Source organism: Oreochromis aureus, linkage group 22 (assembly GCF_013358895.1).
Source record: "Oreochromis aureus strain Israel breed Guangdong linkage group 22, ZZ_aureus, whole genome shotgun sequence".
Lineage (NCBI taxonomy): Eukaryota > Metazoa > Chordata > Actinopteri > Cichliformes > Cichlidae > Oreochromis > Oreochromis aureus.
The window spans coordinates 13,682,568-13,708,070 of record NC_052962.1 but is presented as its reverse complement, the minus strand read 5'-3'; the positions used below and the strand labels follow the sequence as shown (position 1 = coordinate 13,708,070).

At 40.4% G+C, this 25,503-nt stretch overlaps 1 protein-coding gene across 1 annotated transcript in view; it reads right to left on the bottom strand.

Annotated features, from left to right (window-relative positions):
* Positions 1 to 8,357: 8,357 nt before the first annotated feature.
* The window catches only part of csmd2 (CUB and Sushi multiple domains 2), a 162,206-nt gene continuing 145,060 nt past the window's right edge, over positions 8,358 to 25,503 (bottom strand). Inside the window, exons 60-69 of the mRNA XM_039605940.1 lie at positions 24,888 to 24,961; positions 24,226 to 24,337; positions 23,821 to 24,000; positions 22,380 to 22,445; positions 21,685 to 21,846; positions 19,982 to 20,094; positions 19,235 to 19,322; positions 15,216 to 15,348; positions 14,257 to 14,434; positions 8,358 to 14,158 (exon numbers count right to left, since the gene is read on the bottom strand). Of these exons, the coding sequence (XP_039461874.1) occupies positions 14,275 to 14,434; positions 15,216 to 15,348; positions 19,235 to 19,322; positions 19,982 to 20,094; positions 21,685 to 21,846; positions 22,380 to 22,445; positions 23,821 to 24,000; positions 24,226 to 24,337; positions 24,888 to 24,961 (1,088 nt within the window). The 3' untranslated portion in view covers positions 8,358 to 14,158; positions 14,257 to 14,274. The remainder of the gene's footprint in view (positions 14,159 to 14,256; positions 14,435 to 15,215; positions 15,349 to 19,234; positions 19,323 to 19,981; positions 20,095 to 21,684; positions 21,847 to 22,379; positions 22,446 to 23,820; positions 24,001 to 24,225; positions 24,338 to 24,887; positions 24,962 to 25,503) is intronic.

Below are 25,503 nucleotides of genomic sequence, written 5' to 3'. Positions count from 1 at the left end.
ATGAATGTTTGAGGTGTGAAATAAACCGCAATGAAAATATGGGACATGAAAAGAATTCATCAAGTCACGTCAAGGCCAAACATTTTTTGAAAAAAGCAAAAAAGTTTGGGAACCACTGCATTAAGAAAAAAAACTACCTGCTACATGCTGCAATTTCAACCATTCAAATTAACCAATGCAGATGAATGGATGGCAAAGAAATGAAAGGGACATGAAAAGAATTCATCAACAGAAACAAAAGAAAAAAGCTAAGCTGCAGCCTAGACTCCATGGCTGAAAGGTGATTTGAAGTCTAATGACAGAGAGCCCCTGCCAAGCTTCCTTTGCCTCACAGGAAGGTTTAAAACTGTACAAAAGAAAAGTCAGCTTTACAAGTCTCAAGACACCTGTTTAAAACCATGACAAACAATCCTAATCAAAGTGTCCACACAGCACAGCGACCGATAGCCAAATTGGAAGGAGCGCTTGGTTGTACAGCCCCACTAACTAGCAGATGCTGTTCAGCTGTGGCATTCAGGTGTAGTTAGTGGCCACAACATCACAACTTCACCAGCGTTTTGTTACTGTTATCTCTTCTCTTTTCTCTTTGTGCGCCATTTTACTTGTGTTTTTTTTAAGTAATACACAACTTTTCAAAAAACACACCTTTGTGTTGAGTCAGTAACATAATTAGATGAGTCCATTGTTAATTCTTGATGTGGATTGCACATCTTGTGTACTACGATCTGCTTTTGCAGTTGAGAGAATGTATGTGAAAAAAAATATGAATGAGGCATCCATAAAATATGTACTTATTCATGGAGATTAGGGGATATTTAAGACATTTCTAATTAAATTCAGCAGATCCAAGGTGTTTTGCCAGAAATCCCCCATAGCCTGGGCTCATTTCAGTGATTGTAATGGAAGAAAAGAAGAAGAAAATTGCTTTGCATGTTCGCCTCTAGTGGTGTATCAGACCCTTTATGACCCTTTGCTGTATCTTGTTGGCCTTAGTGGTTTCTCTACAATAACTTGTGGAGAGTATTAATTTAATTTTGGTCCTCAGATCGCGTGTCATCACTATGATTCTCCACTCCATTGCTAAAGAAAATAATTTTTGTCACCATATACACTGCTATAGATGATAAAAATAACACTTTGACAGCACATCAGATCTCAAACTGTTGCGTTTCTTTTGATGGAAATGCAAATTATCAACCTAAAGACGGATCAATTCAAAGACACCCTGAGAACCAAAGTGAAAAAATGATGGGGCAGCTAGTCCATTTTTCTGAAATTTCATCGTAGCAACTCAAAATGAACTTAGTTTGTATGGCTCCCACATGCCTGTACACATGCTTACCTGTCAATATCAGGGCATGCTCCTAATGAGAGGGTGTCCTTGGGGATCACTGAGCTCTTGGAGAGTCTGAGGTGCAACCTGGCAGTGTCAGATGAAGCGAAACATAATGTCCCAGAGGTGTTCTATTGGATTTAGGTCAGGCAAACGTGGGGGACAGACAGTGGTATCGATTATTTCATCCTCCAGGAACTGCCTGTATACTCACGCCATATGAGGTCAGGCATTATTGTGCACCAGGAGGAACCCAGGACCCACTTCACCAGCTTAGGGTCTGACAGTGCAGCATTTCATCCCAACACCTAGTGGGCAGTGCTAATCCTGTTCCTCCTTGATAAAGGCACAGATACTGATCCTGCTGATGGGTTGAGGGCCTTCTACGGCCCTGTCCAGTTCTCCTAAAGGCACTGGTTGTCTCTGGGAATGTCCTCCATGCTCTTGAGACTGTGACTTTTGAGTTCTTGCTTTCATATTTTTGAAGGTATTTGGCTTGACTTTATTTTAATAACCACATTGTAAAATATTGTTTTCCCTCCTCCAAGTACTCATGTTCGTCTATGCATTTTTTATGACACACTACATGTTTTTTTAAGCGTGTACACAGCATGCTCATACATAAATCTGTAAAGCAAAGCGAAGACACACGGTGGGGTTTCCTCTCTGTCCAATACTTCAATGGTGAGGCTGAGCAGAGGGGAAATTTTTTTCTTTGGTTCCATGAGTAAGTTTATACATCTCCTTGTTTTCTTATTCTGCTTGAGTAAAAAGAAAAGAAAAAAGGGGACTTTGTATTTCTATTCTGTTTTAGACGTGCCGGTATATTTAGCTTTCAGCTTGATTTCCCCAACAAATGTCCGAAATGAACCAAAATTGCTTTCCTATTCTCTTTCTCTGTTGGTGCTTTGATTCATGCTGCATCTGATTTTACAATTTTTGTATAGTAACTTACTAAGAGACAGTTTAATGCAGGGATGTTAAACTCATTTTACATGATAGGACACATACTTTGACCCTAAGTGGGCCGGACCAGTGAACTCCTCTTTTCGTCAGTTTAAAAAAGTTTAACCTACACATTTACCCCAGAGAAAATGATAGTGAAGTATGAATGGCCATGGCGGGGGTCTTTATCAATCAGAAGAAGCTGCAAATCTTATTAAAATACAATTAAAAGACCAAAATTTAAGCCTTCCTTCTTATATTCCAAAGCAGTCTACTGGGCCGGATTGGAGTCTTTGCCTGGCCAATTCTGGCCCCCGGGTCTTATGTTTGACACCTCTGGTTTAATGTGTTTACAGTATTCTCGCGTGACTGAAGCCACATCAACAGAGCTGAGCATTTGATTTCCCCGCTGCCTTTAAACTGTGATTACACGTCTCTCTCTTTGCTCTTCTGGCACTGGTGTCTAAATGTAGATGACAGATTGAGTCCAGTATGAAAAACTACAGAGAGACTCTGGTCTTTTGTGGTTACATGACATTCGAGCAAACTTTATTTAAAAGTTAAAAAAAATTAAACCTGATATTCTGTAGTTTTGTGTTATTTTCTGTCTTTTTCCCCGATCTTAAACTGAGAGGCTTTATGGAGACGTGCAGCGGCGCTCTAGTGACGGTGGTGAGTAAAAAGAGTAGGTATTGTATGTCGAAAGACACATCAGAGAGTGGTGGAGAAAATGCAATCAACTACACACTCTGTGCTGGAAAAGCTCCCAGCCATCTGCTTTTGTGAGAAGCCGGTTGAATAAACACAACAACACCAAACCCAAAGGCTGCTGGAAAGGCTGCTTTGTTCAGCTCCTCAGGTATTTCTAAAAATCAAACGATCAGTCATTCCACTTCAATCACCCTCTGCCACCGGTCAGCCCCAAAGTGAATGAGGCAGCAGCACACCTACTCAAATCCCACACAAGTATGAGTGAAGCCCTCTCCACACTACTTGAGCACTAACAGAAATTTTCCCACAACGCAAACTTCGCGTTTCCCTTATTTCTTTTGTTTATCTGCACACGGATCAGCGCTTCTTCTCTGCTCTCTATAAATCCTTTTCACCACCATCACGTGGCTGCGTTAGTACTGCAAGATATGTGGTTTTCCTTTAGAAGAGGGGATTGGCTGAGAGTGGAAGCCAGCCCCTTGGGATTTTTGAAGACAGGCAGGTAAGACCTATCATCATTCTTCCTGTCTGTATAGGGCTTACTGATGCACTCGGAGCCAAAGCAAATGTGTTACAGTTTAGGTTCTAGTGTGCTCACGTCTGTGGCCACTTTTTCGATCTTTGTATTCATAAAGAGATGCATTTGGAGAATGAGAAATGAGGTAACAGATCCATTAAATCGAGAGAAATAACCTTGCTACTAATAAAAGTCAGTTTAACTTCTGTACCATTAATGCAGTAATGCACAGTGTGCTACTGTCCTCGTGAAATTATTGCAAGCATCGAATCTTTTGGACTTTGCTTCACAGTGCCTTGAGAAATCTGATGATGCAACTATTTTGCTTTTCCAGATTTCTGTTGTGTTGCACAATAGTGAAGCATCGTGACGCCTTTCTGTGATATAAATATATTGTAATTAAAGCTAATGGCCAGCCACTGCATCCTAACATGCTAAGAGTGACACACAGGCCTGAGGGAAGGAGTTTTTGGCTGTGTCAGCATCTGTCTATAAAAACTAAAGCACATTTGCAATAAGCCGGCTGGTTGAAAGTTATTATCCAAGGGGATGATAACCTGGTCGCTGACTTTACAAGAGCTTATATGATGTCTCAAATTATCTGTGAAAGTAGGAGAGCAAGTTGTGAAGTTTCACTTGCACGTCACGTATTATTGCAACGATAGATGCACTCCACCCTCGAGTCTTCCTTTGTTTTCTTTGTATTATTGTAAGGTCTTTACCTTACAGTATAAAGCACCTTGAGGCAGCTGTTGTTGTGATTTGGCATCTATAAATAAAACTGAACTGAATATGTGCATTTCTGATCATCCACACACCCCTCCACCCCCAAATCTTCCTTTTTATGGAGAATGAAATACAACCTCAGATTCAAAAGAAGTGTCTATAAAATGTAAATAACAATGGAATCCAAGAATTTGCAAATCTCATAAATGCATATTTTATCCACAGCAGAACACAGTAAACAAATTAAAATGTCTAAGCTGAGAAAATGTACCATTTTAAGAAAAAATATTATCTTATTTTGCATTTGGTGCATAGGACAGAGCCATGTACAACTGCATAGATCTTTTCTTTTTTTCCAAATGTCTGGGAACTGAGGAGAGCGGCTGCTGGACCTCTGGGACAGGAATGTTGTGCTATTCTTATCTGTGAGGATTCCAGCTCATCAGCAGTCCTAGGTTCCATTTCATGATGCACCGGATGTGTATATGTGGTGAAGGTCTGGACTGCATGATGGTCATTTCAGCACCTGAACTCTTCTACTGTTAAGCCTGCAGCAGTAGTTTAGCACAGTCTTACCGAAACATGCAAGAACTTCCCTGAATATCATCTCCATGGGAGGACATGGTGCTCAAAAGCTTGTATATAGTTTTCACTGTTTATGGGGCTTTTCAGATGTGGAGGCAGCCACTGCCGTAATCACGGATCCGCCCCATACTCTCAGAGATGCAGGCTTTTGAACTGAGTGCTCATGGTCTTTGTTTAGTGTGGAGAACGTGCAGAACCACCTTATGTTTTCTTAAAACTATAACATTTTTTCAGTTGAAACATTTGATATATTTTCTGTGTTCTGTGAATAAGTTAGGAAGCAAATGCAGTGCAGCTCACCACATTTTTTAATTTACTTTTTACACAGGACCATTTTTTTTATTGGGGTTATATAGCTTTCTGTTTGGAAATAAAAGAGGGATATATTGGCTCGTCATGCAATATAAACCCTATGGAGTCTTCATGGGCCATAATACAGTATGTCTATACACATAATATAGACATACTGTAATATGTGCATGACTATCTGTAATGCTAGAGAGTCAGACAAAATGTCACTGCTCTAAGTGATGCAAATATGACATTTTTGACAGTAACATTTTTTACCGATAAGTGCTGCACAGATAAATTAAATGTGCAAACGTTTCTCAGAGGAAAAACTTCTTAAGTACCGACTTAAAATCCCAGTCATGCGGTGTTCAAAAAAGCAAACGCTCATGGTTACGTGACACATCCTGTCGTGTCAAACACTTCGGCTCTTAATCGGTGCTGTGATTCATCAAATGGCACCCACACTTTAGAAGCTTAACAAAGCATTCCATTAAATGCTGAATGTCAGATGTCTCTGGCTCACAGAGCGACAAACAAGATGTCAATGCCTTAATGCCCCAACTCGGGCAATATAACATTATCAAAGATACAGAGTCCACATCAAGAGGTTTGAGAGGTAGTAGTGGTTTCACAAGTTTATCATCCAAACGATTACAGGATTCTTTTCCTTTTCATCCACTTTTTACTTCTCGTTTTGCTTTAGTCACTTACATCATACTTAATTAAACTAGGACACCAAAAATGACTTTATTTTGGGTTTAAACACACTCCTTCACAACAACCCGTTACATTTGTCCATTAAGATTCCTCTTTTCTCCTTTGCCTTAAGATTGAGTTTCAGTTTAGTCCCTCCATGTGAAATCGTTTAGTTTTTTTTCCTTTTCCTTCCAGCTTATTTGTTCAGTTTTCCATCATTTTTTTGCCACACCCGTGTTGAGGTAGTCATTCAGTCTCTTCAGTGTATGAGCTGGCAGGTTGTCTCATCACACTGAGACTCAAGCCTGCCAGTGTTTGTTGCACTTCCCTAGACTCCTTGTGTGTTTTTGTACTTCCTTGTGATCGTGCATGACTTGTTGCCTGACTTTTGGACCTTGCCTTTTTCCTAATCACTTGCTTCACAAACAAATACCTGTGTATGAATATATCTACCTGGATAAAAGATTGGGATTTCATTTGAGTTCCCCTCCTCCATATTTGTTACGAATTTTTCAACAGTGTGTTACCAACAGGGATGGATTATCCAATGAGCAAGCTAATCTGGAGGATAGCTGTAAGAGCAGTGAATGTATGAGCTGAAACTCTGTTTGGATCTAAAAGAGAAAGCCACTGTCCTCATCAGTGGAAGGACTGCTCCCCTTCACAACTGAGTTCCAGGGAGAGTGCATGCCCTCACTAGCTCTATTGATCAATTATCTCCCTAATGGTGAAAAAGATTCCTGATAGTTTAAATTAATTCACCCTTGTTCAAAATACGTGGTAATGCAGGAGCCTAATATAGGTTATGAACTTCACTATCTATATAGTTTATTGAGCACTTGACAATGTTGTAAAACAACTATTAAAATTAAATTAGGCTGCTTGCAAAAGTGTGTGTGTGTGTGTATACGTATGCTCTTTAAGCAAGCAAACTACTGTTGAGATATTACTGATGAATAATATACAACTTGAGCTGACTTCTCTCCCTGACTACTTTCTTGTTTAAACATTTTTACTCGCTGCAAAAACATTGCAAATGCGAGCCGTTGCATCACATTTTCAATTTTGTCTACATCTGCACCCGAAATCACAAGATGCATTGTAATACTCCTTCTGACTCAGTATCATGTAGTGTATTTCTTCTTTTCTCAGATCATGAAGCGTGTGCATGTTTGCAATTTTTTTTAAAAAGAAAAAAGAAAGAAAATAAGCTTGGAGCCATAAAATCCAAGCTTATTTTGACATCAGGTTGCATCAGGCATACAAGTATACCAGCAAAAACCCATTAAGATGTTTACTGGTATAGTGGGGGGAGTCATTATTTCATCCTTGGCTGAACTGATCATTTTTATGCTAGCGTCATTTTAATGGAGAGAGACAGAATATCAACACATTACATAAAAGTATTGAAGTTATTGGCGTGCCATTGAGTAGAATAAGTATTTGATCCCCAATCAAAACACTAAACTCTTGTTGGCGAGCACAACGATAAGAGTTTGTAATTGGTCACCAAGTTTGAACACATGTCAGGAGGGATTTTCCTTCACTCCTTTTTACACAAACTCTCTAAATCCTTTAAGTTTCTTGGCTGCTGCTTGGCAACCCAAAGCCTGTCCATTTTCCCCTCAATGTGGTGAAGTTGTCCTGTACCCTCAGCAGGAAAACCACCCCAAAGCTTAATGTTTCCACCTCCGCGCTTGACCGTGGGGATGGTGTTCTTTGGGTCATACTCCTTTCAAACACAACAGGTCAAGTTTGTTCCAACAAGCTTGATTTTGGTTTCACCTGTCCACGGCACATTCTCCCAAGCCTTCTCTGAATCATTTAGATGTTCACTTCCAAACTTAAGAAGGGCCTGTACATGTGACTTGTGGGGCAGGGGGACCTTGTGGGCGCTGTAAGATTACAGTGACGTGTGTTGCCAATGGTGTTCTTGGTGACTGTGGTCCCAGCTGGTTTCAGATCACTAACAAGCTCCTCCCATGTAGATTTAGGCTGATCCACCAGGTCTACAATCTTGTTCCTGATATCCTTTGACAGCAAAACAGACAGGAGTATCTGTTTTGAATGACTGTAATCTGTGTGTCATATAAGAGCCAGAATTGTGACTGGGATGTAAGGGGAGCAAACTTCCTTCACTCAATAAAATGTGATTTTTCTGTGTTTTTGGTTGATATTCTGTGTCTCTCTATTAAAAAAAGCAACATAAAAATTAGAGAGCAAACTTAGAAACACACAAAAAATGTGGTCATTCACCACAGGACATCACTGTAGTGCTTATACAAAAGATAAAATGAGTCTGTATCAACATGAGATGAAAAAACAAATAACCTAAAGAACAAATCAGATATTCTGACCCACACATGCAAAGCAGCACCAGGAACACTGGATATATGGCCTTGCCTCTTCCCCGCTTAGAAAGGCTATACATGATACATTATACATCATACTATACATTAACTAATGATTATGGCTTTGAGGCAATAAACTCAAGCATTCACCCAAGTGGTAGGTTTTATGTTTTATTCCAAAACCTTCAAAATAAGTTTCAAGTTCAAGAAAGTAGAATAAGCTTAGACACAATGCAAAGCATCATATACAGACAGATAAAATACATTTTATATATTGCAGACAAGCCATGGTGGGTCTTACATATGTACAGTATGTATGTAAACTTTTATATACAATCTTTTTTACATATACAAAAGAGCCTTGTTTCTATTTTTCTTTGTATATATTTATATTTATATATATATTTATATATATATATTTATATTTATATATAGATTTTTCATATACTCCCCACTAGCATTTGTACTACAATAATGAAAAAGAAAAACATTTACATATATGTCAATCCATTTTCTCTTTTTATATTACAAATGTATTTTCATAAAAATATATCTCTGTACAAAAAAAGGTTTTTTTATTTGTTAACATATTCTCTTATCTTAGAGACATTTCCTCTGCAGTTGCTCTGTCGTTGCACAGTCTGCTCAAGCTCACGTTTGTCCACGTCGTCACCGGTAAACCCTTTTGGTGTACAGCGAGACACCGACACTGGCTCTTTGCCTTTCGCCGTTTTGTCTTTTGTTTTCCTCGTTGAGGCCTTTAATGGCCATGTCGAACCTGCTTGGGCATTGCGGGTTTTTCAGTCTCACACAGAGACTAGTTGAGAGATTTACAGAACTGGCTTGAAAAAAACATGTTGAAAGAAAACAAAATGAAAATATGGGACTTTATAATAAGTTTGTTGCCATGGAAAAACTAACAGAAAAATATCTGGTAATAAAAAAGCAGCTCTTTGTAAATACTTTGCTATATTATACTCTAGATAAATTGGACATTCTGTTTTTAGTCCAAAGATAACACATACTGACAGTTTTTTTGTATTTTTTTTATCCATTACTGCACACAAACAGAGAAAAAGTTGTGGGATTACAGATATTCAACACAGTATAGATAGATAAATTCTGGTGCACTCAGTGAAATGAAATACATTCAGTAGTTTTTGAGCAATAAATCCAGTGATCTGATCACGAATGATCCTACTACCACGCTGCTCGCATTTCCCATTGACAGAATAAAACTCATCTGAGCTTCAAAGCTTTTCAAAATACATCCCTTCCCTCTGTCCCCACGCTTTAGTCCACTAGAAGAGCTGAAATGGGCTGAATAGTGAAGGCAAATTGCATTGAATGGGCCTGTAAAACACAGCGGGGAAGTTGAGATTTATTGTCCGGCCATCAATATGTGGTGGCAGTGAGAGATGGGAGATTATAAATGATAGCTGATGCAGAACATGTCACACGGCATAACTGATGGATTGCTCGGTTTTTCAACACATGTGCAGTGCTGTCCTGTGCTGCGCGAAGAAAGGGAGAGCCTTTGGTCGGGTCCCTGACTGCGAGGAAAACTCTGTGAACTTTCGAAGGAAACTCAAAGACCATAGCTGTGGTGTGTTTCATTATAGAAGAGATGGGAGAGCAGGACAGAACCCAGAGCTGTGACCGGCTGATAACGAAAATGAACTGAAGATGAGGACCGTTTGTGTCATAAAATATGCAAAGAGAACCAGGAAGCAGCCGGCTGCTATTAAGAAAGACTTAATTCTGACTCTTAGAGCATGGCTTCATTGAGATCTTTACTTTCATATGACTGGACTTCACTCTCTGTGAGAACTTTCTGGGCTAACACTAGATAGGTTAAACACTTCTATAGATGTACTGACCATTAAGGGAAATTTATCGATAAAATGGTTTGTTTGACATAAAAAACAAACAAGAGTAGCAGAAATAAATTAAGCAACATCAAGAAGTGACAGAATATTAAATCTTAATTTTTATCACTATATGTCTAATTCTAAATCGTCTGAATTTGGATAACGTTCTTTGGTTTATTTTTAAACTCGCAAAGCAAACAGAGGACAAATACCCAGCCGAGCACGTAGCCAAGAACATAAAATCCTGGCCATTAATCCTTGCACACCAAAATACAGTACGACTGAGCACACGGCTCGTTTGGGGGGGGGAAACAAACTGATGGTGGCTCTGGCATGAATCTAACGAGCTCAGATTTTCAGTGAGATCAAAGTTTAAAAACAGATCTAAAAAGCCTGCAGACTCTTCAGTGTGTGTGGGTTACTCGGGCAGGGATAAGGGCTTTACCGAAAACCTTAAAAGACTTACATTTCTAATATCTGACATAAAAGAAAAAAATCCTAGGAAAGATATTGGAATTCCTTAACATAAGAACACGGCCTCTAAAGCGTATTCATGATATAAGGGGGTAACAAGGCACTATAATTAACATAAAGTGCTTACTGGAGGTAAGAAGATGAAGAAGAAAAAAGAAAAATGTGTTTGGCCCTTGAAAACCTTTTTTTAAAACTTGAATTTGTGGGGAATGAGCCCTTGTTAGTAAAAACAATCATATTTGTGTGAGTGTTTGCTTCTGTATTATGTTAATCCAGATTTATAGTCTAAATCTAGGCAAACTGAATTGCTTCCTCTGGGGTTTGTGAACACGCCGTCCTTATTTACACGTGTTCGTTTGATCGTTTTGTGTAAGTTGGGGAAAAGACCGCTTGAAAGTGCCCTTAACAGAAACTGGGATTTAATAATGAAGCCGTCCACTTTGCTGAAATATTTGGAGCAATTTCACAATAAAAACAAATGAAATGCAACGTGCAACAGCCACATAAAACTATAGGAACTGAGTAGCAGCTCCTTTGAGATAATGCGCGAGCGACTTCTCCTCTCCCTGTGAAATATCCAGGGTAATTCAATCGTTTCCTCTCCCATCAATTCACTACCAGAGCAAGCACAGGGCAATATTCTATCTGTACGGCCGAGATAAACGAGAGCTTTAAAAGTAATAAAATTGTAAAAGCAATTACCGACCCACAGCGAAACTGATTGAAGGAACAATACGGTGATTGGTTTCAAAAGGTCTGGAATTCTGAGGGAAATTATGTACAGTGGGCGAATTTAAAGACTTCATTAAAAAAAAGGGGGGGCGGGCATAATATATAATAACAATAATAACAACAACGCCAACAAAAATCCATAAGATTAATTTCCTTTTTTGATTTCTAACACACACACACAAAAAACCACACACAAAAAAGGAACTAAAGAAGTGAAAGGGATCTGAGCGTGTGTCCTGATATTGGGAATGTAAAAATGAATTTTCTTATGGGGTTTGATAATGAAGGTAAAATTAAAGCAAATTACACGTAATGGCCCAATTTGCTCCTGTGAAATTCGCACACTATTCACCTCACTCAGCAGCTGCAGGCTAGCATTTACAGGTACGGGAGCAGGAAGTGGAGTAGGGTGTTTTTGAAAACACATCCTCACCGCCCCCCCTCTCTCTCACACACACACACACACACACACACACACACACACACACACACACACTTAATACGGGTCACAAAGCATTCGTATTTTCATCCATTCACCAGCCAAGGTAGAGCCCTGCTGTTATATTAGATGACAGTTTCCTCCTGTGTTGCATTTTCAATATAATATTTTTTTTTGCATATCACTCCCCAGTTGCCATAGATATGGGGAAGCGTTAGCAGCAAAGGCATAAACACTTTTTTCGACCCCCCCCCGAAAATCATATTTATCATTTCCAATTTAATGCATGGGAGTAATCAGTATGCCAGCGACTCCCCTGCTGTCACAGCTCTGAGGAAGCCTTCTGCAACATTTTTATGAAGCGCGAAGACAAAACAAAGCAGCGCAATTTTTTTTTTTTCCAAAGGGGAGCGAGCTGTCAGAAGTGAGCTTGCAAGAAAAAGACCTGAATGTAATCCAGAGGGAACGCATCTCCCGCTTCATCCATTCTTCAAACCCGAGCGCCTTCATTTGAACATTTCCAGAGAGCGACAACATGACCTCACTTTGATCTTTGTTTTCCTAAGGCCAAAGTTTAGCGGAGCTACTGCTGCAACTTGTGTCACCTTTTAATCCGCTGAAACGAGCAAAGCTGGATCCGGGATTAAAAGAAACTTTGAAAAAGAAAAGAAAAAAAGCAGATAGTGTAATCTAAAGACAGATTTGCTTTCTTCTCGAGGAGAATGTGCTACATTCTGGTTTGTTGCGACATGGTCCCTTCTCCTCAAGCGCCTCAGAGCAGCGGTGGCGGCGGCATGGTTACAAAAAAAAGCTTGTTTTTGGAGCAAATGTCAAGAGTACTTCCCCTTGGTTAACCTTTGATTCAAGTGTGTTAGCTTGAGAAGTGAATTTGTCTCTCTTCGGTCCCTTTGATCTATCTGATCAATCGCTACCAACCAAAAAGAAAAGAAAGAAAAACGATGGAGACTGGATTTATAGATTGTCGACGTTTAATTTACTGGTTTTCGGAGCCTCTGAGTCGGTGTTATCCTAAACTCCTAAACTCAGTACTTTCACTTCTTAAAGCAACAAAAAAATAAAATAAGACAGCATTGCGTGTTTGGTTGGATTTTTAGGGTCAAAACAGATGAGGGCAGCTACAAGATGTGCACATGAACATACGCACTCACACTCGCATGTACAACTCTCACTACAACCTCACTAAGTGCTTTTTTTAATTTCAGCAGCCCAAGCTACCTTTTAACCCCTACACTGGACACAGCTGCCTCGCCAAGCAGAATTTTATTCCTGCTACAAAAAAAGAAAAAAGAAAAAACGATGAAGTCGAGTGTGTCTGTGTGTGTGTGTGTGTCTCCAGCAAGGCCTTCAAAAACTCACTGAATTTTTAATTCATCCTCTGCCAGAAACTGAGGGGTCCCCGATACTTTTCGAGAACCTCAGGAGTGGACAGCTGGGAAGAAAACTGGCGTCCAGCGACTCAAAGCATAAGGTGAGCAGCATATAAGAGCGAACACAATAAAAAAAGCTAATGAGAAAAAAAAAAAAAAAAGAAAACGAGAAAGATGAATCGAAACAGTCCAGACTGTCTCCCTCAGATTCACGCACAAGCCAACACGGCGCTCCCCGTCTTACAGTTCGCTTGCACAGAGGTCTCCGTAAGCTACAGGTGTATTTCTCGACTTAAAAGTTTACCGTAAAATTCCCTTTGGGTTTAGGCGGTGAGAAAAGTCATCACAGCTTTGCTCCCAGTCGTACTCCCCGCTGGCTGCAGTTTAAGGTGGAAGCTTTTCCTCAAAATATGGAGAATGATCAAGAAACCACGTAAAGTTACGAAAAGCGTGTTGTTGTTGTCGTTGGCGTGTGGTCAGATGGTTGTCTTCACGTGGTTTCTTTCTGTTTGTTTTCTTATCGCCAGCAGGTAAGCGCCTTTTCCGCTGGAGATGTATCTTGAAGGTATTTCAGCAAATAAAATAATCTTTGTCTTGCCCTCTGCTCAAGGAGCTATAGATGTCCTCAGCTGGCACGCAGGCGAGGACGTGGTGCACCTCTCGTCCCCGGACTGAATCGGTGACGTAACACAGGATGAGTGTGTAGAAAATGGTGGGGAAGGGTGAGGGAAAAGAGATATATTCAAATCCAGGAAACAAGAGAAGTGGGTTGGAAAGAAAAGGATAAAAAAAACAACAACAATGGAGAAGATAAAGATGACAGAGAGCAGAGAAAATATATGCATTAATGTAATTTTCCCATGATTCCAAATAAAAACCATTCTATTTTTATAAACAAACTACACTGGATTTATTTTATACAATTAATATGATGGTGAAGACTGCAGGAGGAAAACCAATCCCTGTTTTTCTTCTATTCATAGAAAAGTCTTCAGGGATGAAGGTAAAAGGTTGAGTTTGAAACTACATTCTGAGAAACTGTGTCTTGCTTCAACAGTTGTGGTGCCTCAGATGTGCGATTATCTCAGGCTCACGTTATCTACTCTCAGAGAGAAATATGAAATCATGGATGCCTGAAGTTCCAAGTTATTTTTGTATCGTGCAGCCAGGGTGACCCAACGGTGTTGTGATACTCACTTTCGGAGGAAGCGGTTGCTATACAGCTGTGCACACTGTGCTGACTGTGAACTCTGTCTCATTGGCCATGATGTCAGTGGGTTGGATGTTGCGGTCATACATAGGGTTCTCGAACGTAGCTCGCCCGTTAGTGTTCTCATGGCCCACGTAACCATTGAAGGGAACTTTGGGTCTTCTTCTAAAAAAAAAAATAAAAAAAAAAAATAAGGGAGGTGGGGGTGGGGGGTGGATGAACAATATTCTTTATCCACTCCTAGCACCAGATGTTCCTAATGTTGTGAGCATCCACAATCTGCTTTGTCACGGTTACGAAGCATTTTGCAGGGAAGGTTTCCTATTATCACAGATGATGATTTTCTCATATTGAGGGTAACATATGCCTTTAGTGGATTAAAAAAAAACAATTTGAAGTTAATGTATTTTGGAGGAGGATGCATATACATTTATCTTTCATGATAACTCAAGTAAGAGCAAACTTCACCAACTTGGAAAGAACTTCAAGTAAACACATTCCCTGTCAGCTTCTCTTATATGCGTGTGTTGTTATTTCTTTCCCTTGTCACTTGTCTTGTGTCATATTGGTCTACTTCATGCCTCTGCTGTTCCCTGCGTTTGCAGTGTATTGTGTATTTTGAACAATAAAGCATGTACACCTCAATATTCTAGCAGGCTCACAAGGTAAAAAAGTAAAGGAATCCGTGCATAATATGGGTAACTTAATGCACTGATGCAATAATATTGATTTTTATAAGCATAGGGAGAATGAGTTGAATAGGATGCGGCCACTGGGATGCTTCATTTCCTGAAATGTAATCACACTAAGCATTTCTTCAGCACTGTCAACAAATAAAATAAGCTATCAGAAGATGTTGTTTGTCAGTTTTCTGGTCTTATTCAAGGACATTCCTCCTTGAATAGTGAAATAATAAAGATCAGCTTACTGTTGTAGCAAGCCTTACCTGTGTTTGTAGAGGTACAGAGCGAAGCCTGCAATGATCATGGCTATAAAAGGCACTAGGATGGCTGCCGCCACTGAACTGCTGTTGGAGGCAAAGTTGTAGCCTGGATGGTCTCTGCTGGGATCTAAACTCTCTGGAGGAGAGACAGACAAGAAGTTGAGACATTACTTGAGCATTACTTCAGCGTATGACTTCAGCAAACGCTACAATTAAGTCCCATAAAAAAAAGTTCAAATAAACAAAAGTGATATTATCCTCCCCAGTCCATTAGTGGAAATAAATAGGATAACAATGTCATAAAAGAATTTGTAATGACTGAAGAAGGCTACCAGGAAGACTCCATTTATAAATAGCCCGAGCAGCATAAACTGGCTTTTTTTCTTCTTCTTGGTTTATTGCTTTACTTTAGCTTCATTTCGCCCCCTGGGAATGTCAAATTCCATTATCCTAACAATGACTCTTAATTACTGACATCAAAGCCCGACAGCTATTAACTCATTTCAGATTCATTCTCTAATTTATGGAGGTGTGTGTCTGTAACAGCAACAGCAGAGGAGTGACAGCCCACCTGTTTGCCACGGAATGCCAAAAAAGCTCCAATAAAGGACGAGTGACAAACAGGAAGGAATTAAATTAGTGGGTTGTGCAGTGTTTGCCAATCAACCCCCCACCGCACACAAACAGATGCACAAACACAGGCAGACCGCACTCGCGGTTACACCGCCGAGTTAAAAACAAGACGCAAAATGTCGACAAATTAAGTCGGATTATTTCCAAGATGTCTAGCCCACGTCCCACACACGCATCTGCTTTTTTTTTTTTTTAAATAAACGCTTAAACTTGCGTACACATAAATACCCTGGTATAAGCCCCAACCCTCTGTATTAATTAAGAGCTGTTTGCTCAATCAGTCTGTTGTAGCGGGATGTGCATGTGTGTATCTGTGGACCGCACCCGCTGTTCAAACACCTTTGTCACTACAGCAGATTTTCACATCCACTTTCACCGTGCACACACACACTTAATCTATGTTACCCTCGGTGTACCTTTGCGCTCAATTCCAAATTCCTGCTTGTATCTGATCCGTCTTTGTACCTACACTCTGGCTTCTTTAGTTTGTCTAGCAGCCAATATGGAAGCGTCTCCAGCGTGGGCTTTGCTTTTCAAAAGCTGCTAAATTCCTTTGAAATATGTCACTGCAAATACGAAAGCAGCCAAAGCAGCAGCGGCATTAGCTATTTAACTGTTTATGTGAATACGAGATATGACATCATGTGAGCAGATTACAAAAAAAAAATCTGGAGGACATCAGATGTATTTTAAACATAACAATGTCACAATTCATTCTTCCTCTACTCGTTTCTCTGTATAGCACAGCGACCTTTAATGAATACCGTGAGCTAAAGAGACTCGGAGCGAGGCAAAAGCTGTCACGGGTACGTGACAAATTAACAATGCTTAATCAAGCGTCCCTGACTGCTGATGGAAGCTTAGGACACAAGTAATATTTCATTTAAGTTATTATCAGATTACTATGCAATTTAAGGTACCCACTCAGAAATCACATTAAGCCCAATGTACGGTTTCTGTTATAGGAACTTTAAATTCACGTTTAAGGTACAGTATGTAATTTTAGGGGTATTGTTCAGCAGAAAAAAATAATATTGTACTATAATATAAATATATACACTGATTAGTGAGCCATAATGGCTTCCAACACACTGATGCATTCTCCTAAACTTAGAAATAATACTTTAAAAATCCATAGGAGCAAGTGCCAGTTTGTAAAGCTGATGTTGCCCAAACATCTTGAAAACAGTGGACGAGAAGGACATTGCCATCCTGTCTTCCTTCTCTCACCCCAACCAGTCACAGCAGATGGCCGCCCCTCCCTGAGCCTGGTTCTGCCGGAGGTTTCTTCCTGTTAAAAGGGAGTTTTTCCTTCCCATTGTCGCCAAAGTGCTTGCTCATAGGGGGTCAAATGATTGTTGGGTTTTTCTCTGTAAGTATTAGGGTCTACCTTACAATATAAATCGCCTTGAGGCGACTGTTGTTTTGATTTGGCGCTGTATAAATAAAATTGAACTGAATTAAATTGCTTAATCGGGTCTTATGTCCCATTGTCCCATTTGTTAATGTGTATTTTCATCATCTCTTTCTCATTGTCTTTCTCCTCCTCCAACACTGCTCTCTCTCTCTCGTCCCTCATTTCCTCCTCACGTCAAGCCTCATCTGGTAAACTAAAGTCAGGGTGCTAACAGATGAAAACATGTGTAAACATGTTTTTTATACCCGATGTTGTTGCAATTACTCTTTGTCAGCAAATTAGACATGGGACCCTCCCGTCTCCACACAGCTGACAACGAGCCAACTAAATAACAACAACAGCTTGTTATAAACTAGCATTATTCCAGCTAATGTTTGAGTCTTGAGTGTCCTAAAAATCAGTCTTTCCCTCTGATAAACCATTTGATTACATTTTAACATCGTATGAGAGTTTATCTGCATTGACGTCAACGTTTTCACTACTGCCAGCTAACAGCAGTCCTTACTGACAAAAAAGTTCAGGATGTCCTCAACAACTCGCCAGAAGTGAGCTTGACTGACTCATCGACTTGTATCGGACTCCTTTCACAGTTTTATAGCTTCCTCCAGGGTAAATAGATTTGGGCACATATTGACAGGTAAACAGCGGACTGACCGACTATATACTCTCTACAGATGAAGGGCGGCCAGAGTTGTTTTTCCCTAATCCTTGATCCTAATCCCCAGTTTCCTTAGGGATTAATAATTGGCCACTGTAGCACGGATTCTGCACTTGAGTAAGAAATCTGCTGACATCTAGTGGTGAAATTTTACACACTGTACCTTTAACACATAAGGCATGTATGAGTTATATAATACGTCACAAATTTGAGACAGCATACAAGGCGTGGTGAAAAATGTGCCTTAAAAAATACTAATGCACAGTTCATCTACAGCTTGATTAAACAGTTCTTAGGTGCATGAGAAGATCTAAAGCTCTGCTCATGTCCTCCAGGGCTGTTTTTACCGCAACTGCTACGTTTCGATCTGTCAGTGGAAGTTTTGTTTCGTCCATTTGCACTTGTGCTTATGTGAGGCGCAGCAGTCTGTCAAAACAGCGACCCTTCAGTTTGATTTTCATTTTCGAAGAGTGGACAATGTTGCAGGAGGCAAATATGGCTTGTGGGGCAGATGGTGATCAAAGATTGTGTACGTGTAGCCAAAAACCTCCTGCGTTTTCAAAGTGCTCTGCGCTGGCTGGAGATGGCAGGTTGGCACACACTTGATGCCGTTTCCACTCAGCGCTCTCCCCCTAGACGCCTCAGGGCGTTTCAGTAGAACGCTACAATGACAGTCTCACCCTGGGGGACAGATTTACAGTGCATAACCCCATGTCTAAAAGAAAAATAATCGAACAGCATGATCCTGGTCACTCTTCAACTGACGATTTGCTTTTGAGCTTAGAAACAAACTGTGGACCCTTTGGCAAAATTGCTGAGATGGACCCCCATCACCAGGGAGGATCATCCACATGAAGGCCAGGTCAGGTTAAAAGACAAATTTGAATTCTGTGGAAAAATCTCGTTCACAGTGCAAAAGGAGGTAGATGGGAAATGGTAGCTCTCCTGTTCAGTATGATTTTTGGGGGGCTATCCAGACTGCATTCAGGACAGACACTAACTTTAATTCAGATTTAATTGATTCAATTTTTTAATCTTATGGGCTTGTTTCCAAAACCTTCTGATCACACCTTGTATGTGGACAGCTGTAACTCTTTGAAAGGCACTTCTACATCTCTGGCAGCATAGCTGAAGTTGCTGAAGGAACCACAGAATGACACACAGCAATGAACAGGTAATATTTACTACATGAAAACTGCCAGATATGAGGCTACTTGCCTACTTTTTTTCTAATAGAAATCCAAAGAAAAACAAAATCTACCCAGGAGACCACTCCGTCACAGGTTTCTGTGACCGAGTGGACCACTCACTCACCCAGTCTCTGGAGACCAAATTGGCCAAAGCCTTTTCCGGTGACAACTCCCTGGTACACATAGGAGTTGGAAGAAGAGATGTAGGACACCTGGGGAGAGAAAGGATTGGAAGACAGACGCTTAATGTGTCACATCCCGGCTTCACAAAGGAGCGTATCACCAAAGTGTCAGCAGCTGGTGCACGCAGAAAATGAAATATCACGTCAAAAGGAGCTGAGAGGCACTCGCGTGGCTGACATTTAATGTGACGGGTTTTTTTCTTTTTTTTCTGATCCAGAGAACAAACATACGCACACTCAGCCCCGCTGCACACATGTGAGCTTGTTACCCAAGAGGATTACACAGAGGATTCGCACCGGGGCACACTTAAAACACTCATGTGATGTGCATCTTATGACACATACGCATGTTTGAATAAACACAGCGCCACACAACCACATTTACCGTGACCTGCTTTTTTTTTTTAATTAATCGGGAGAGAGTGTATTAGTGGTGCCTGAGGTCGGAGGATAATATGGGAGAGAAGAGTGAAAGGGGGTGGGGGGGTCTGTGGAGTCCTGATTACCAGGCAATGATTTAACTGACATTTTAATTAAAGAGAAAACTCTTGGTGGGCCCTCCATCTCCCTAGAGTGACAAGGTTAGTGTGCTCGACATAGTTCACAATGTAGATGCGTGTGTGTATGTTGTGTAAAATCATTTCAACTACAACAAGAGGTGTTGTTCTGAACCAGACCCTCGCACTTACACGTCCATCTAGGGACCAGTTGTCCATTTTGAACTTGTTGACAAAGATCTCCACAGGACCTCTGATCTGATGAACCTGTAGCACCAGCTGAGCATCCTCTCTCTTATATGTACCTGCAGAAAAGGGGTTGCAGTTATTTCGGAAAAACAGACACTCGTTTGATAAAAAGACACGTGACATTTGCTCTACGTTTCTACATCTGAGCCGGCCTCTTGTCGCGTTTATGTCGACCCTTCTTCTGTTTCCGTCCACCTGTCGTTACCTTGTGAATCCCCCGTGGGAAAATGGAACTCTTATGGATAATGGCAAGTCACCAACACTGTCTAATAAATGTATCTAATTTTAAGCTTTTAGGAAACGGGTGCAAAGTGGTGCCCTCTTGAAACTGTTTCAGTATTCTACTTTCATGTCCCCCTCACAGTAAAATGCATTTTTGAGGAGGCACAATAGACACGTGCACGTCAGAAGTTTCACCAGCATGTGGCAGGCCGCAAGCAACCCGCGTGAAACATCAAAAGCGTGCAAAAGAAAATCCTGGAGCAGCAACATAAGTCCAATCTCCTTTTTTTTTTTTAAATTTTCAGACCTTGTACTCTTCTTCCTTGAGAGCCATTTAAAATTAACATATTTTGTCTTAAGACCTTTGTGAAACTTTTGCACTTTTGATAAACTGACTGACTATGGCACTGTTTTGCCAAGAATCACTGCAGGTAAAAATAAATTATTCAATTTTGAGAGGATTCCCAGCCTCGAGACACGAAGCGCAGCCTACTGGCTTTAATGAATCTTTAATTTTCTCTGTATTTATAATGTGTGTTCTACACATGATGTGCAGTGATATGCGTGCCATTAAACAAAACACAAAAAAAGAAACCGTAAAGGTGCGAGAGCCCAAATGTTGCTGCTCGCTGCTGTGATTCATACAATAACTCGCACAGTAACACACAGTTGCGAACGTTTTATTAAACAGCGTTCCCGTTTCACTTTTATTCCCCTTCCAAGCAAGGCAATTTGTAATGAAAGATTATGGCCGACAATAACCAACTTTTTTTGTCACTGTCAATAAACCCCATAAAAACCTACAGTGTATGTGAAGTCAACTCAATATAACACCTCTATAATAAAGATTTGTGTCAGCCGGTGCTACAGCAGGTCTTACTGATGGGTTTTTAATCGTTTACGGACAAAACCGACTTCTGGAAATGCGAAAGCTTTGCCTAGACAGAGGAAAAATATCATCAGACTTCCCGTTTAAATGAATGATCTATTAAAAGATAAAATGAATAAAACAATCTTAAAATATTTTGAAAGCTAGTTAAAAAAGGGAAATTTATAGAGTTTGTTGCTCAGTTTGTCTATTGAAAATATGTGAATACTATATATAAATACTACTTTATAATGAATGAAGCCCAATAGCACCCAGCTACAGGAGTGAAGTGTCCAGGCTGCTACTGATGAAAATTTGATGATGATTGCAGCTGCGCAGTGATTATACCACTGAGAATAATATAAAATGTCTGCTGGTCTGTTACAGTAGCAATAATCCAATTCAAGCAGAGACCACACTGATTTCTTGCTTCTTGAACTCACTTGAAATTTGGATAAAAGCGAACGCAGTCAGATCTCTGATATGAGAAGCAACACAGACTGTTTTTATGAGTGATGTTTTTCTTTTGATGATCTTGAGTTATTGTTGTACTCACCTGCCAGTTTAAGTTCTACTCCACTGTGGTCGATGAGTGTCCCATTAACCCGGTTGCTAAAGGGTTCAAAGGCAGTGATGCTCAACATAGCTGGTTGCTTCTTCCCGAGGTACTCGTAGGATCCCCTCCAGAGGGAGTTCTTAGCAAATACACCAACAGGAACTGAAAGACAAAGGAAGAATGAATAGTAAAAATAAGGTGTTTTATTTTGCAGAAGGGGTTTCTGCAAAATTAACCTTGTGATTAGTCTTTGATATCTGATACATGTGTTTTTGAGACCTCCAGATCTTCAGTTTGATTTTTTTAACCCTAATACATCGAACTTCAGGGAGATTTGCGCTCTCTGAGTACTAAACAATAATTTGCACAAAAATGCTGGATGTACCAAAAATATTGCAAATTGATATTTAAATTTTGTCTTTTAAAATATTTGTCAGAGGGTTCAATAAACAAATGTTTGGAATGTATAGACAGATTTCCCAAGACAGTTCAGGACACGATTCGCAGTTCCTGCACAATTCAGCAGAAAACTTCAGACTACGAAATCAGCTTAAAGGTAGAACTAATCACTGAAATCAGGTACGTATTGTAGATAACAAGGTTTCACACGAAAGGTTTTTTTGTTATAGACTTTAGTTGAGCACATTTAGGAGTTTAAGTATGGTAATCTTACATCCCAGGAGTGCCTTTCTTACCTGGGTGCTTGGAGGACGGCTCCTGCACTGGTACCACCGGGCCCCTACCACTTGGGCGAATATCAGCTAAAGAGAGCACAACACACAATATTAACAGAAGAAAACAATAAACCTGAGCATCCTGTAAACAGGTACAGTGTGGGCCTCAAGAAGTGACAAAAGAAGATCTCATTTCTACTTTCACCACAACAGCTCGAAGGTAATTGCAGTAGAAGGATGTCACCATCAGCACTTCCTGTCTACGCCTAATAACCCCTGTGGTGGCCAGAGTGAGGGCTGCCTGTGATAGGACTTGAGTCATGTGTCAAAAAGCAGCTCAAGTATCCCTGCGGCGTGAGAGACACAGTTTCACAGCTTCAGCGGAAGCGCTTTAATAATGCCTTACTGCTCACAGGGGGCCGCGGGAATACATCACAGTAGTAAACATACACCCACACAGGTAAACAGAGCGGAGAGGGCTTTACTCGCAACCGCAAACAAAGACAGGTATACTGATGGTAGTTTATGAGGACAAAAAAAAATCACCTCAGATAAACGCATACAGACACAAGGAAACATGCACATGCACACACACACTCCCACTGCCTTGTGCTTTATTAGCTGCCAGTCTTTTGAGCTGCCCTTCCATCACTTCACCCACAGGCGCTGTTAATATCCTGTATGTGCTAAGGCTCTCTCTTTTTTGCCTTCACACTTAATGGCATGGCCTTAAAAACACCCATCAGCCTATATATTTCAGCAAAGCCCCGACATGGACTCCATCACGTGGATATCCCCAACTCTAGTGCAGCTTTCTCTTTCAGCTATTAGCATTTCTCTACCCTACATAATCGTATGTCGATTACTCTTTTTTTGCCCCCTCCATATGTATTTAAGTCAATGAGGGTATCTTAATGGCAGTCTATTTGTCTGCTAGACCTTTTTAACACTACTTCACCATTTATAAGAGCTACTTCTGCTAACCTAATCAATGGGAAGCATTGGCCTAATCAAGTTTTGCACCCTTGCTAATGATACGAAGCTTACGCGTTTGTGCGTGCTTCTGTAGGTAATTCCGTGGAGTCTAATTGCGTGATAAATGGGCCACCCTATCCTGGCATGTGTCTGAGAATAAGCGAGCGTTAACGAAGCAATTCATCAGGATTAGCTGAATCTGCGGTTTTCCCAAATTCTTTATCTGCCTCAATAATCCTTATAAATACACATTATGGAGTTGTGCATGATAAATACAGGGTGTTTTAAGTGTCTACTACACGTGGCTATGTAAATGTTAAAAGTAGATGGCCATGTGCACACATTAGTAGTCTTACAGTGTTGACATTGTTTAGCCATGTGAGTGAAATTTAGCATCAGAAAAAACAGCAAAGCAGGTGCATGAGCTTTTTGAGTGTCGAGCACGTCTTCACGTTCCCTCATGGATCGAATGTAACAATGTTTATACCTGCACACAGAGGCGGTTTCCCTGACCAGCTACCGTCGGACCTGCACGTCCTGTGCTCCGATCCTCCGGCCAAGTAGAAGCCGGGCTGACACGTATAGATCAGCGTGTAGCCCAGGGATGGCAGTTCAATGGCTCTCACATCAGACTGGGCTGGCAGCTCTGGCTGGCTGCAGTGGTGGGCTGCAGAGAGAGGGAGGAGGATTAAAGAGACCAAAAAAGAAAAAAAAAATAGTAGAGAAAGGGGACAAAAAAAGGATGAAAGATGAGCGAGATCAGGAATCAGATGAGAGGTAGTCAACAAATAAAGGAAAAGTTTATGCAGCAGAAGAGAAAACGTGACAAGGGGCTAAGAGAGAAGTATGTGGGAGATATTGGCATCAGCTTGTTATTAGATTGTGTTCTTACCAATGCACTCAGGTTGAAAGCCACTCCAAGTGAGGTTTGGTAGGCAGGTGCGAGAAATCGAGCCCTGCAGTAAGTAGCCCTTTCTGCAGCTGAAGAATACCGTACTGCCGATCTGTAAATGAAAATGCATTTTTTTAAAAAACAATAAAAATCCAAATAACACCTCAGTTTTTACTGAAGTGGAGCTGCAACTTTGCTATTACACTTGCCGTTGTCGGGTTACTAATCACATTAACGGCGCATTACAGCATGTCGCTCGGTACACCGAGTACACCCAAAACCAGAACAACGAAAATAAAGCAGCTGTAGGGGATTCAGCCGCCATTTATTGTATTGCTTATTTATTTCATCATTTCCCTAAGCCATCTGGGCCCTTGTCACTCAACTCTGTACAGAAAATAACAAATGAGTACAGACAAAGAAAACATTCTCAATATGGTATCAGAAGAAAGACAGATGTGGGCTGAGCGGTGCTGTAACATCAATATTGCAGTAGCCATTAAGTCATGCTTCCTGTTGGCTCCCACAAAATAAGTTGCCGTATTAAAGGAGGGAAATGTAGAATATGAACGGCATTAAGGTAAAAGAAAAAAAACATTTTGGGGTTACATCATATTTTTAATGTATGGAAATCAATTTCTGGAGTGACCACATTTTCTCACCTGGTAGCCCTGGCTGTTGTTCTGGTTTCCAAAGAGAGGCGTGCCAGAATCTCCACAGGTAGTGTGACTGGGATCTGAAATACGCCCCCACACACACAAACACACACACACACACACACACACACACACACACACACACACACACACACACACACACACACACACAAATGCAATCATAGAATATTACTGAAGGAATGAAGCCCATTAATTGATGTTAATCAACTGTTTTTCAATGTGTGTGTCATTTTACTTTTCTGTTCACAAGAACATAAACATTCTCAAACAACTTATATTTTAGCTTATGGAAATAAGATAAGCTATAGTATAGTTATAGTTTATAGAATAAAGAGATAAAGACAAGGAATGAACGGTACTTTTATAAGAGGTTTCAAAGAGATTTTTAACAGTTTTTTGTGAAGTCATCTTGTTTTCTGTACGGTGAACAAAGCCGCAAAAAGGAAGACGCTGTTGTGAACCAAGGTTTTGCAAGAGGCAGAATAAAGCAGTAGCCATACAGTGACACACAGTAAGTAAAATGACATTCATATTTTTTATTGACTGAATCTCACTAAATCTTAGTTTAATCTTTCCAACATGACACATCTGGTTAAACAAA